Source organism: Salminus brasiliensis, chromosome 2, assembly GCF_030463535.1.
Source record: "Salminus brasiliensis chromosome 2, fSalBra1.hap2, whole genome shotgun sequence".
Taxonomy (NCBI): domain Eukaryota; kingdom Metazoa; phylum Chordata; class Actinopteri; order Characiformes; family Bryconidae; genus Salminus; species Salminus brasiliensis.
In genome coordinates, this window is record NC_132879.1 from 7,449,957 (window position 1) to 7,464,956 (window position 15,000).

The 15,000-nt window shown below is 40.9% G+C and overlaps 1 protein-coding gene and 1 gene segment (V, D, J or C); both read left to right on the forward strand.

Annotated features, from left to right (window-relative positions):
* The first annotated feature begins 3,477 nt into the window (after positions 1-3,477).
* Positions 3,478-6,000, forward strand: LOC140546476 (Ig kappa chain C region, B allele-like). The segment is given in 3 exon segments: positions 3,478-3,505; positions 4,360-4,443; positions 5,583-6,000. Coding segments are annotated over 3 exon segments (435 nt in total).
* Positions 6,001-11,307: 5,307 nt separating this feature from the next.
* The window catches only part of LOC140546537 (immunoglobulin lambda-like polypeptide 5), a 4,045-nt gene continuing 352 nt past the window's right edge, over positions 11,308-15,000 (forward strand). The window contains exons 1-4 of the mRNA XM_072669895.1: positions 11,308-11,332; positions 11,456-11,736; positions 13,407-13,446; positions 14,903-15,000. The exon at positions 14,903-15,000 is cut by the window's right edge and continues 352 nt beyond it. Of these exons, the coding sequence (XP_072525996.1) occupies positions 11,308-11,332; positions 11,456-11,736; positions 13,407-13,446; positions 14,903-15,000 (444 nt within the window). The remainder of the gene's footprint in view (positions 11,333-11,455; positions 11,737-13,406; positions 13,447-14,902) is intronic.

The window sequence follows — 15,000 nt, forward strand, 5'->3', positions numbered from 1 at the left end:
TAATTCAGAGTCCAGCACTGAATGAAGCTCCAGCTGACCCTCCTGTGGACTTTATCACAGTTTACAGAGAGGAATCCTGCAGCAGGAACATGGTCAGTGAGGAAACACACAGCAGCATTCCTGCACACCTCCCTTTTACACACTACAGGATCAAAAGTGTGTTTTATTGCTTAGTGTTCAAGTGTGAAGCTGCAGGAGGCTGCTGGTTATGGTGCCCCCTGCTGGACAGCCTGCTTGGAGTAGGACTGCAGCGCAGTGTCTGTGCATTCTGACTCAGGGAGGTTTTTGTACAGCTGTGTAACACTGTGTGAACGACCAGACACTACTGATGTAAAATTCTCCCAGACAGTAATAATCTCCTGCATCTTCAGTCTGGACTCCACTGATGGTCAGAGTGAAGTCAGACCCAGATCCACGGCCACTGAAACGAGCTGGAGTTCCTGACCATAAGCTAGAGGCACCATAGATCAGGAGTTTAGGTGCTTCTCCAGGTTTCTGCAGGTACCAGAACATATAAGTACCCCCATTCACACTGTGGCTGGTTTTACAGTTGATGGTGACGGTTTCTCCTGGAAGAGCAGATTTCACTGCAGGAGTCTGAGTCACAGTCGCCTGACCTCTGGATTCTGAAAAACAATGAGAGTAAACTGACTCATGAACTTTCAACATTATTATTTTACCATCAAATCTTCAGATATGATTGTGTAAGAATAACAGCTGTCGTCTTTGTCTTCCTAAAAGTAAACGTACAGCAGTGCATTACCTTGAGTCCAGAAGATCAGAGTCCAGACGAGGATGGGGATCAGAGTCATGTCTGCTGTGGGTGAGGTTTGTGGGGCAGCAGCTCTCAGTCCTGAAGTGTTAAACTCACAGCACTATAAACACTCCCAGAGCACTGAAGCATGTGCTGTTAATGCAAAGTGGAACCTCTCTATGGAAATGTCACCAGCAAATGCCTCTTACTCTTGAACTGGCACGACTAAACAGACCATATTAGACAATGATCCTTTGATCTATAGGAGATCAAGTATATTTGTTCAATCAATGGTTTCTTAGCTCTTAGTAAAAATTATGGCTCCAAATCCCTAATGAGCCTCACAGAGGAAGAGATTCTGATAGTCAAGAGGCACAGCTCTTCCTGACCTGACACGAGCAGAGTCTGAATAATCAGACTAAAATCATAATCAAATATGATCCATAAAATGAAATATTTAAAAATCTTTAAAAAATAATAAAAATCAGACACTCAAATGAAGGTAAAAAAAACTAGGAAGTCAACTGAACAGTGTTAAAGCCTGTGTTCTGGGTAATCTTCTGATGGTGATGGACACACACAGGATGTCAGCTGGATATCCTGGACAGTGGACAGCTCAGAGGTGAAGGAGGGCGTTCTGACCAGCATAGAAGAAGAGCAGAACGGCCGCTTCAGTCTCAGCAGCACCCTGACCCTCAGCAAAGCTCTCTGGGGAATAAAACTTGATGTTGGACATTGTCTGATGTTTTCTTCTACTTGATGATCAGGGTTGTGAGAGAGGATCTTCAGCTGGAGGTTCAGGGCAGTGCTGTGTGTGTTGTGCTTGAGTGAGTTTGGCTGAACGAAGCTGAACATCTGGTGAAAGTGCTGCTCTATTCTGGGAGAAGGACGACAACTCAGGTCTGTTAATGCAAATCTGAGTTTCCCTCCAGTGCTCTCTCTCTCTCTCTCTCTCTCTCTCTCTCTCTCTCTCTCTCTTTCTCTCTCTCTCTCTCTCTCTCTCTCTCTCTCTCTCTCTCTCTCTTTGATCTGAACCTAACCTTAACCTAAACCTTACCCTATACCTATACCCTTACTCTAACCTTAACCATCACAATATCCTTACCCTGACCCTTACCCTAACTGTTACCCTAAGCCTTATTATAAAACCCTAACCTAACCTCTTACCCTAACCCTTACTCTAAGCATAACATAGCCCTTACCCTTACCCTTACTCAAGCGATAACCATAGCCTAACCCTTTTCCTAACACTTACCCTTACCCTTCCCCTAACCCTTACTCTATGCTTGACCATAAACTAGCCCTTCTCTAGCCTTTATCCTAACCTTGACCATAACCCTAACTCTTAACTACCCTAATCTTAACCTTTTTTGTTCATTATTGCCATTTTCTGCATACTGTTATTTTGTAGGAGCTCCGTAATGGAGTGAAGCAGGCTGCTGCTGTGTTCCCACTGTTTTCTCAATTCTTCTTCGAGTACGTATCAGTCTGGGTTGTGCACTTTACCACCAGTGGACTGCAGCTCCTTGTGAACCCTAACGTATGTATGAGGAGTTTTTTGTGAGTCGTTTAAACATTACAAATTGCACAGGGTACCTTTTTGCCACATACAAAGGAATGTTATAAGAAAAATGAATAAAATAGGAATATAATTCCTATTCATGCAGTCAGACACACTAAAACCTGCAGCTCAGTGGTGACCTGGAGTGAAAACATGAAAAGGCTTCTTCACACACATTAATAAATCATCTGTGGAGTTTTTACTGAGAGTGAACACCTCAGTACCTTCTCTGACTTTTAGTAGATCTGCTCCTGTTAGAGTCTAAAGGTGATGTAGATTAAAAGACTGATGGAGTCTGAAGTGGATCATGATGGGCTGGTGTTGTAGAAGAACAGGTTCTGTGGTGACTCTGATGGATAGAAATGTGTAATTCAGAGTCCAGCACTGAATGAAGCTCCAGCTGACCCTCCTGTGGACTTTATCACAGTTTACAGAGAGGAATCCTGCAGCAGGAACATGGCCAGTGAGGAAACACACAGCAGCGTTCCTGCACGCCTCCCTTTTACACACTACAGGATCAACAGTGTGTTTTATTGCTCAGTGTTCAAGTGTGAAGCTGCATGAGGCTGCTGGTTGTGGTGCCCCCTGCTGGCCAGCCTGCTTGGAGTAGGACTAAAGTGCAGTGTCTGTGCAGTCTGACTCAGGGAGGTTTTTGTACAGCTGTGTAACACTGTGTGAATGACCAGACACTACTGATGTAAAATTGTCCCATACAGTAATAATCTCCAGCATCTTCAGTCTGGACTCCACTGATGGTCAGAGTGAAGTCAGTTTGAGATCCACTGCCACTGAAACGAGCTGGAGTTCCTGACCATACGCTTGTAGCATAGTAGATCAGGAGTTTAGGTGCTTCTCCAGGTTTCTGCAGGTACCAGGACATATAATTACCCGAATATACACTGTGGCTGGTTCTACAGTTGATGGTGACGGTTTCTCCTGGAAGAGCAGATTTCACTGCAGGAGTCTGAGTCACAGTCGCCTGACCTCTGGATTCTGAAAAGCAATAAGAGTAAACTGACTCATGAACTTTCAACATTATTATTTTAGCATCAGATCTTCAGATATGATTGTGTAAGAATAACAGCTGTCGTCTTTGTCTTCCTAAAAGAAAACGTACAGCAGTGCATTACCTTGAGTCCAGAAGATCAGAGTCCAGATGAAGATGGGGATCAGAGTCATGTCTGCTGTGGGTGAGGTTTGTGGGGCAGCAGCTCTCAGTCATGAAGTGTTAAACTCACAGCACTATAAACACTCCCAGAGCACTGAAGCATGTGCTGCTAATGCAAAGTGGAACCTCTCTATGGAAATGTCACCAGCAAATGCCTCTTACTCTTGAACTGGCACGACTAAAAAGACCATGTTAGACAATGATCTTTTGATCTATAGGAGATCAGGTTTATTTGTACAATCAATGGTTTCTTAGCTTACAGTAAATATTATGGCTCCAAACTCCTAATGAGAGGATCCAATAGTGGAATAGAGCACCTGTTCTTGATCTGACATGATCAGATACTGTAATTATAATCAAAGATGAGGCTTAAAAAACAGGTAAATCAGACACACTCAAATAAAGCTGAAAACTGAGACGTCAACTGAACAATGATAAAGTCTGTGTTCAGGAGAATCTTCTGAAGGTGATGGACACTCACACACACAGGATGTCAGATTTTAAGACATGGCAGATGTAGAAGATTAAGAAGCAGGTTTAGGGGTAATGGTGAGGACGGAGGTTTATGAAGATGCTGGGTGAGGTTTTCAGTACAGCAGTAGATTAAACCGCACAGGTAAATGGATCCAAAGTGATCAACCAGGTTCAGAAGATCACATGAACCAGGTCTAGATCCCAAACTGACTTTATTCAGAATCTCATAAAGAAACAAATGAACAAACACTGAGAAATGAGAAAGATAAAAGAGTGAACATATTACGACTACACACTTTTATTATGCAGCTCTGAGCATAAATGTGTGTGTGTGTGTGTGTGTGTGTGTGTGTGTGTGTGTGCGTGTGTGTGTGTGTGTGTGTGTGTGTGTGTGTACTGTAGGTTCTGAGGTTTTTGTACGACGGCTTCATTGGAATGTATCACTGTGGTACACTTTCGGTGAAGGAACCAAAGTCATTGTGAAAGGTGGGTGTGTTTTCTTATTTTCTTTTTTTTTTAAATAAACATTCATTTTAATTTTCAGGAAATAATAGAATTTTCAACACAAATATTTAATTTATGTGAAATTTGTTGTTATTCTTGATCAGCTGCTTTTGCTTGTACTGAAAGCGACTGTGTTAAAGAGTGAGGTATGAACTGTGAGTCTTTATTAGGTGAATTATTCTGTATTTTCATTAATAGCTCTGTACAGTTAGAATGGGTGTTGGTTTAATGATGCTGTATGGGAGAATTGATGGACTATTTTTATTAATAGCTCTGTACAGTTAAAACTGTAACTTTTTCTGACCATGTTTTGATTATACTTTGATTAAACACATTTAGAGTATTTACATTTAGAGCATTTACATTTAGAGCATTCACATTTAGAGCATTTACATTTAGAGCATTTACATTCAGAGCATTTAGCTGACGCTCTTATCCAGAGCGACTTACAAGGTAACTCGTATTACAGAGGTGGGCCAATGCAGTGTTAGGAGTCTTGCCAAAGGACTCTTATCATGAAGCAAAGCAAAGTCACCCAGACCGGGAATTGAACCCTGGTCTCACACAGGGGGTAATAGCTCACTGGCAGGTAGTGGTGTTACTTGTTGCATCACACCAAACCCACTTTACTGTACATCCTGTACATCTGCACTCCTGGACACTTGACACTTTCTTTAATACCAATATATACACATATTTACTCAGTATGGACATATCTGCTGATCCACACTCCTACTGGACATTATTCTTTATTCGTTCATTATTCTCCCATTATTCATTATTATTGTATTTTTATTCTTTTTAATATTTCTTATTATTGTATCATATTTACTGTGCTGTTATTGTGTAACTGCTACTAGCTGCTGAATTTCCTTCAGGATTAATAAAGTATATATCTCTCTATCTAAGTATCTTTCTATCTATCTGTACAGATGAAGTAGAAGCTCATAGAAGGAAGCAGGTACTGTTTTTTAGGAAACTGAGAACAGAGTGGAGCTGTAAATGGACGACTGTAGACGGGTTGGATTCAGTCAGGATGCTTAATAAAGAATAACGAGTAAATGTGTTTAAATGTGTTTAAATGTGTTTAATTAAGTGTGTGTGTTGTGTCTCCTCTCCAGGTGGTCCCACAGTGAAGCCCTCTGTGTCTCTGCTCCCCCCCTCCCCTCTGCAGGTGTCTGAGGGTTCAGCCTCACTGCTCTGCCTGCTGTGTGGCTACTCTCCACAGGGGGCGCTAGTCAGCTGGACAGTGGACGGCTCAGAGGTGAAGGAGGGCGTTCTGACCAGTGTAGAAGATGAGAAGAACGGCCGCTTCAGCCGCAGCAGCACCCTGACCCTCAGCAAAGCTCTCTGGGAAAAGGGGGAGGAGTTTGGCTGTTTGGTCTCCCATGACAACGCCAATCAGCCAATCACGTTCAGAAAGAGCAGCTGTGAAGTTCAGTAGCCCCGAGATGGAGTTGAACACAGATCTGCTTCACCTCCGTCTGCAGTAGAGCTGAAGTTCTACACAGTGCTGCTGTTTGGGTCTTTACTCTGTTCACTGTCCTGTTGCTGGACCTGTGCTTCTGCTCTGCTGAAATAAAGCTTGATCTTGGACATTGTCTGATGTTTTCTTCTACTTGATGATCAGGGTTGTGAGGGAGGATCTTCAGCTGGAGGTTCAGGGCAGTGCTGTGTGTGTTGTGCTTGAGTGAGTTTGGCTGAACGAAGCTGAACATCTGGTGAAAGTGCTGCTCTATTCTGGGAGAAGGACGATAACTCAGGTCTGTTAATGCAAATCTGAGTTTCACTCCAGTGCTCTCTCTCTCTCTCTGTCTCTCTCTCTGTCTCTCTCTCTCTCTCTCTCTCTCTCTCTCTCTCTCTTTGTATCTCTCTCTCTCTCTCTCTCTCTCTCTTTGTATCTCTCTCTCTCTCTCTCTCTCTCTCTCTCTCCCTCACTCTCTCTCTCTCTCTCTCTCTCTCTCTCTCTCTCTCTCTCTCTCTGGTCTGAAGAGGAACTTGTAGAAATTTCAGAAGGTTTACAGGTTGTACTAAATAGTTTAACCCACTTTCATATGTACACATTACTGATGCAAACCAGACACAAAGAAATCAAATCATTTAAACAGAGAATATTAAAGCAACCTGTGAAATCTGATCGGAACCTAAACAACAACTTAAACTTAACCCAAACATTAACCTAACCCTTTACCCTTACTCTAATCATAAACATAATCTAACCTTACTCTTACCCTTAGCATTACCCTTTCCCTTACCTTAACCTAACCATTACCATAACCATAACCTAACCTTTACCCTAATCCTATCCCTATACCTTACTCTAAACATAACCATCACCATAACCATAACCTAACCCTTACCATTACCCTCACTCAAATCTTGACCATAACTTAACCCTAACCCTATCCCTTACTCTTAACCTTACCATGACCTAACACTTACATTAAGCCTAATTCTACCTTTAACATAACCTTAACTCTTAACTATCCTAACCTTAATCTATCCTAACTCTTAACTATCCTAATTTTAACCGTTTTTGTTCAATGTATACATTTTTTGTGTATTCAGTTATTTTGAAGGAGCTCCATAATGGAGAGAAGCAGGCTGCTGGGTTGCCGCTGTTTTCTCAATTCTTCTTTGAGTACGTATCAGGCTGGGTTGTGTGCTTTGGCAAAACTTCACCACCAGTGGACAGGAGTATGAATCCTTGTGAACCCTAACGTATGAAGAGCACATCAAAATGCATGGGGTGCCTTTTAGTCGTATACAAAGGAATGTTTCAAAATAAATGAATAAAAATTTAATTTCTATTTACACACCTAAACACACTAACACACTAAAACCTGCAGCTCAGTGGTGACCTGGAGTGAAAACATGAAAAGGCTTCTTCACACACATTAATAACATCAGCTGTGGAGTTTTTACTGAGAGTGAACACCTCAGTACCTTCATTGACGTTTAGTAGATCTGCTCCTGTTAGAGTCTAAAGGTGATGTAAATTAAAGACTGATGGAGTCTGAAGTGGATCATGATGGGGTGGTGTTGTAAAAGAACAGGTTCTGTGGTGACTATGATGGATAGAAATGTGTAACTCAGAGTCCAGCACTGAATGAAGCTCCAGCTGACCCTCCTGTGGACTTTATCACAGTTTACAGAGAGGAATCCTGCAGCAGGAACACGGCCAGTGAGGAAACACACAGCAGCGTTCCTGCACGCCTCCCTTTTACACACTACAGGATCAACAGTGTGTTTTATTGCTCAGTGTTCAAGTGTGAAGCTGCAGGAGGCTGCTGGTTTGGTGCCCCCTGCTGGACAGCCTGCTTGTAGTAGGACTGCAGTGCAGTGTCTGTGCAGTCTGACTTGGGGAGGTTTTTGTACAGCTGTGTAACACTGTGTGAACGAGTATCTGCTGCTGATGTAAAATTCTCCCATACAGTAATAATCTCCTGCATCTTCAGTCTGGACTCCACTGATGGTCAGAGTGAAGTCAGATCCAGATCCACTGCCACTGAAACGAGCTGGAGTTCCTGACCATAAGCTAGAGGCACCATAGATCAGGAGTTAGGTGCTTCTCCAGGTCTCTGCAGGTACCAGAACATATAAGTACCCGAATTACACTGTGGCTGGTTCTACAGTTGATGGTGACGGTTTCTCCTGGAAGAGCAGATTTCACTGCAGGAGTCTGAGTCACAGTCGTCTGACCTCTGGATTCTGAAAAACAATGAGAGTAAACTGACTCATGAACTTTCAACATTATTATTTTACCATCAAATCTTCAGATATGATTGTGTAAGAATAACAGCTGTCGTCTTTGTCTTCCTAAAAGTAAACGTACAGCAGTGCATTACCTTGAGTCCAGAAGATCAGAGTCCAGATGAATATGGGGATCAGAGTCAAGTCTGCTGTGGTGAGGTTTGAAGGGCAGCAGCTCTCAGTCCTGAAGTGTTAAACTCACAGCACTATAAACACTCCCAGAGCACTGAAGCATGTGCTGCTAATGCAAAGTGGAACCCCTCTATGGAAATGTCACTTGTCCGCTGCAGTGATCATGTGATGCTCAAGTATAATGAGATGGAAACTGTATGAGAAGGAATTCTGTGTTCAGATAAATTTCTGATTAAATAAGTCTGATTAATTAAGAGACTTAGTACATGGCTTTTGCCCATTTTCTAGCCGAGCAGGGCGAACTTTTCCTGTTGTTACGATAGCAAAGACACACTGACACGCCCTTAATCAAGCAGCAGGGTGCAGTTGACAGCTCACCAAAAGATCGCTAAGATAGGGCTCAAAGGATTTTTAATAATTAGCAATTAATAATTTTGTATTCTCTCTCCATATGTCCTGATCATAAATGTTTAATAAATCATTAAAACTGCACAGTATTCAGCTCTCTTAAAGTCACTGCTCTCTGATCCTGTGTTTATCTGTGCTCATATTACTGTTAGTCCATCACTGGTTTGGCAGATTTGTGACTGAAACATGGTCTCTAACTTTAACATTAGATTTGGACACTGCCCTAGTTTTGTCCTCATGATTATTAAAGGCAATTACCATGACTTTAAGGGCACGTGCCACAAGCTACTGTATACTCTTCTTTTTTAACCCCTTACCACAGAAAGGCTTGTTACACACTAAGGTATATTACTCTATCTAATCTAATTGTCTGTCATAAATTAATAATACACTGCCTGGCTAAAACAAAAGATCACACATGCTAATATTTTGTGGGACCACCTTTAGCTTTGATTACGTCGCGCATTCGCTGTAGCATCACTTCCACAAGCCTCAGCAATGTCACAACATTTATTTCTGAACAGAGTTGCATTCATTTTTCTTAAGATTGGAAAGTCTTCTCCAGCATCTCCTAAAGATTCTCAACGGGGTGAAAATGACCTTAACAACTTTTTTTTTTCGCTAATTGAGCCGGATGAATCCTGGCCTTGTCATCTTGGAATAGCCCGTGCCATCAGTGAAGAAAAAAGCCATTGATGGAATAAGCTGGTCGTCTCAGTGTATTCAGGTAGTCAGCTGACCTCATTCTTTGGGCACATAACATTACTGAACCTAGACCTGAACAACTGCAGCAACCCCAGACCAAAGCACTGCCCCCTCAGGCTTGTCCGGTAGGTGCTAGGCATGATGGGTGCATCACTTCAGCTTCTTTCATCAAACCACATGACCTTCTATTGCTCCAGAGAACAATATTTTTGCAGATAAGCTTCACTGACAGGTGGTTTTCTTAAGGCTACACAGCTGTAATCCCAATCCCTTGAGTTCCCTTTGTTGCATTGTTAAATAACTTGTTACCAGCTGAAACACAATCCCACATGCAGTAATTATCCAATGTAGACCTGGTTAAGTGTGTGTGAGGGAGTGTGTAGTAGAGCAGGCTATGCGTGTTTGAGGGTGTATGTAGTAGAGTTGTTTAGGTGTGAGGGTGTGTTGTAGGGCTGGTTCTGTGTGTGTAAGCATGTGATTGTGGTAGAGCTTGTCAGGGGTTAGTGTGTGTGTGTGTGTGTGTGTGTAGGTGTGTGTGTGTGTGTGAGGGTGTGTGGTAGAGCTGGTTAGATGATCTCCACTGTTTATTTGATCTCAGCTCAGCAATCTGACTCTCCTGATATTTGGAATATTCCCTTGATGTCCAGTGGGGGGCGATCTCCTTCTGTTGAGTTTAAAGTGGATCAGTTTTTATCATAGGGGTTTCGCAGCTCCTGCTGTCAGTCTGTCTGTCAGTGCAGGAGCTTTTGGTGGAGGGAACAAACTACAAGCAGTGAGTAAGAAAATACACACTTTATTTAAACACTTTACTCTCTCTCTCTTTTCAGCAGAAAATCCTCTCAGACCATGTGGAGAAATGCTGTTTTTATTCATCAGCAGAAACAGTAAGACGTGTTCTAGATACCGCAGCTCTTTAGCTGTTTTCTGTTCTCATCATTTAAATTCTAATTAAAGTCAAGTGTTCAAATCTGTATTATTATACAGTTATTTTAATTAATATTTAATAATAAAATTACATGTGAATGAATAGATCAGCAGTTTGAGAACAGGTCTCATAAAACATGACCTTACTTCAGAAAAAGAAGTTAAAAAAAATGATTTTAATAATTTATTATTTCAGAACTTCTGTTTTTGTCTGAGGCTTTTAAACTCCACCAGGATTTAGTGAGTGATGTGAGGAAGCTGCTTGGAAATAGCAGAGAGAGCCGAGTCTTTACAGCAGGAGGTTTTTGTACAGCCACTAAATGAGTTTGTATCACTGTGGTGGACTTTTGGTGGTGGCACCAAACTGTCAGTTGGCCGTAAGTAGTTTTACTGTTTATTCTCTGTTCATCTGTAAATAAGTTCTGGAACTGTTCATACACTTAATTCTTTTGTAAATCATTTTTTAAAGCATTTTTTTTTTACATTTATTTGTTCTTTAAGTGGCAGTGTAGACTAACTACGGACATTTTACACCAATAGTCTGTTTCTGTTGTTAATACGGGTAGAAATTATTCAGTATATATATTTTTTTACTTTACTGAACAGTGAAATTGTTCTTTAATTGAACAGTAAAGGTCTGCTCTTGACCGGAGGCTCTCAGTGCAGCACTTTCACTGTGCTTCTCATTCTCATGATGAACAATCACAGAGCTGCTTATTATGAACACTGATGCATGTTTTAATATTCATTTATTAAGTGTCGACTGTGTTCATATTTATTATTTACTACAGTAAATCATTTATTTCTCTGTAGGATCTGAATTCCTGTTGATTTCCATATTATACATTTCACTAAGGGTCTCAGATTTATTTGCCTGTAAATGAAACATTAAAAAGTGTTAAATTCAGAAGAAAGTAACTACAGATGAATCTGAAGGACAGTTTAAACTGTAAAGTAGGTTATAATTACAGGACCAAACATTTTAATGCACCACTGAACTCAGTTCAGCTCTGTACAAAATAAGAGAAGTGAAACACATCTGTCCATGCCTCTGTGTTTGTGTGTCTGCTAGGTGTGACTGCTCCCAAACTCACTGTCCTGCCCCCCTCCAGTGTGGAGCTGCAGCAGGGGAAGGCCACACTCGTGTGTTTGGCCAACAAGGGCTTCCCCTCAGACTGGAGGCTAAGCTGGAAGGTAGGTGGGAGCAGCTGGAGCTCGGGGGTCAGCCAGAGCTCCGGATTTCTGCAGAAGGATGATGGCCTCTACAGTTGGACCAGCACCCTGACCCTACCGGAGGAGCAGTGGCTGAGGAACCCGGTGACCTGTGAGGCCACCAAGGATGCCCAGTCTACAGTGAGCGAGACACTAAGGAAAGATCAGTGCACTTAGCAGTGAGGACCGCCAGCCTCTGCTTTACTCAGCTCACTTTCTTCTCCTTCATTCAGGCTTTAAAGCACATATTTGAGCTTCAGTGCTGAAATGTTGATCTTTTGTCTCTAAGAAATAAAAGGCTTTTGGATTCAGTATTTGTCTCTTTGTATTCATTGTGCGTTTTCTCCATATTATACTCAAGGGCAGTTTGTACTGTAGAACAGTTGGATTCTGGAGTTAAATGCTCTTGTTTTAATAGATTTGGAGTCATTCTGCCTCAGAAAAAGAAGAGTTCAAAGAAATAGTTGAAAGTCCAATATTGCCATGACATTAATGTCCATGATGAGTGTATGTAAACTGCCCATATTAACCATAGTGTCCATTTGTCTTGCGAAAACAAATCTATAAAATCTATAAAAAGGTTTGTCCTGCATAAACAAATCAGTGTTACAAATGCCAAGATCAGGAGGTCAAATCTGACACGGAAACTTATCTAATTACAGTGTAGGGAATAGCCTAAAACAACTTTAAAAGAAGTTAAGATGTTTTTAAAACTTGAAAATGAACATGTAGGTCCTATAAGGTCTCACTCTAATCATTATGTCTGCTCGCTTACTTATGAAAAACATGTGATTAGTTAAAGAAGAGCTGAGTCGTGCAGCTGACAGTGTTTTTTGGTGGAAACTGCTGAATGAAGGAAACTCTTAGTAAAACAATTACTATACTGAGTCCAGAAGATCAGAGTCCAGACGAAGATGGGGATCAGAGTCATGTCTGCTGTGGGTGAGGTTTGTGGGGCAGCAGCTCTCAGTCCTGAAGTGTTAAACTCACAGCACTATAAACACTCCCAGAGCACTGAAGCATGTGCTGCTAATGCAAAGTGGAACCTCTCTATGGAAATGTCACCAGCAAATGCCTCTTACTCTTGAACTGGCACGACTAAACAGACCATATTAGACAATGATCCTTTGATCTATAGGAGATCAAAATTATGGCTCTAAATCCCTAATGAGCCTCACAGAGGAAGACAGTGTCAGGAAAACCCCTCTAATAACCACAAAACCACTGAGAGGATCCAATAGTGGAGTAGAGCACCTGTTCCTGATCTGACATGATCAGATACTGGAATTATAATCAAAGATGAGGCTTAAAAAACAGGCAAATCAGACACACTCAAATAAAGCTGAAAACTGAGACGTCAACTGAACAATGATAAAGTCTGTGTTCAGGAGAATCTTCTGAAGGTGATGGACACTCACACATATGTCAGATGTCAGATTTGAGGACATGGCAGATGTAGAAGATGAAGAAGCAGGTTTAGGGGTAATGGTGAGGACGGCGGTTCATGAAGATGCTGTGTGAGGTTTTCAGTACAGCAGTAGATTAAACTGCACAGGTAAACGGATCCAAAGTGATCAAACAGGTTCAGAAGATCAGATGAACCAGGTCTCGATCCCAAAATGACTTTATTCAGAATCTCATAAAGAAACAAATGAACAAACACTGAGAAATGAGAAAGATAAAAGAGTGAACATATTAAGACTACACACTTTTATTATGCAGCTCTGAGCATAAATGTGTGTGTGTGTGTGTGTGTGTACTGTAGTTTGACGGAGGTTTTTGTATGACGGCTTCATTGGAATGTATCACTGTGGTACACTTTCGGTGGAGGAACCAAAGTCATTGTGAAAGGTGGGTGTGTTTTCTTATTTTCTTTTTTTTTAATAAACATTCATTTTAATTTTCAGGAAAAAGTAGAATTTTCAACAAACACATTTAATTGATGTTAAATTCATTGTTATTCTTGATCAGCTGCTTTTGCTTGTACTGAAAGCGACTGTGTTAAAGAGTGAGGTATGAACTGTGAGTCTTTATTCGGTGAATTATCCTTTATTTTCATTAATAGCTCTGTACAGTTAGAATGGGTGTTGGGTTAATGATGCTGTACGGGATAATTGATGGACTATTTTTATTAATAGCTCTGTACAGTTAAAACTGTAACTTTTTCTGACCATGTTTTGATTATACTTTGATTAAATACATTTAGAGTATTTACATTTAGAGCATTCACATTTAGAGTATTTACATTTAGAGCATTTACATTTAGAGCATTCACATTTAAAGCATTCACATTTAGAGTATTTACATTTAGAGCATTCACATTTAGAGCATTCACATTTAGAGCATTTACATTTAGAGCATTCACATTTAGAGCATTCACATTTAGAGTATTTACATTTAGAGCATTCACATTTAGAGTATTTACATTTAGAGCATTCACATTTAGAGTATTCACATTTAGAGCATTCACATTTAGAGCATTCACATTTAGAGTATTTACATTTAGAGCATTCACATTTAGAGTATTTACATTTAGAGCATTCACATTTAGAGTATTTACATTTAGAGCATTTACATTTAGAGCATTTACATTTAGAGCATTTAGCTGACGCTCTTATCCAGAGCTACTTACAAGGTAACTAGTATTACAGAGGTGGGCCAATGCACTGTTAGGAGTTTTGCCAAAGAACTCTTATTAATGTAGCACAGCAAAGTCACCCAGACCGGGAATCGAACCCTGGTCTCACACAGGGGGGTAATAGCTCACTGGCAGGTAGTGGTGTTACTTGTTGCATCACAGCAACCCCACTTTACTGTACATCCTGTACATCTGCACTCCTGGACACTTGACACTTTACTTAAATACCAATATATACACATATTTACTTAGTATGGACATATCTGCTGATCCACACTCCTACTGGACATTATTATTTATTCATTCATTATACTCCCATTATTCATTATTATTGTATTTTTATTCTTTTTTATTATTTCTTATAATTGTATCATATTTACTGTGCTGTTATTGTGTAACTGCTACTGGCTGCTGAATTTCCTTCAGGATTAATAAAGTATATATCTCTCTATCTAAGTATCTTTCTATCTATCTGTTCAGATGAAGTAGAAGCTCCTAGAAGGAAGCAGGTACTGTTTTTTAGGAAACTGAGAACAGAGTGGAGCTGTAAATGGATGACTGTAGACGGGTTGGATTCAGTCAGGATGCTTAATAAAGAATAACGAGTAAATGTGTTTAAATGTGTTTAAATGTGTTTAATCAAGTGTGTGTGTTGTGTCTCCTCTCCAGGTGGTCCCACAGTGAAGCCCTCTGTGTCTCTGCTCCCCCCCTCCCCTCTGCAGGTGTCTGAGGGTTCAGCCTCACTGCTCTGCCTGCTGTCTGGCTAC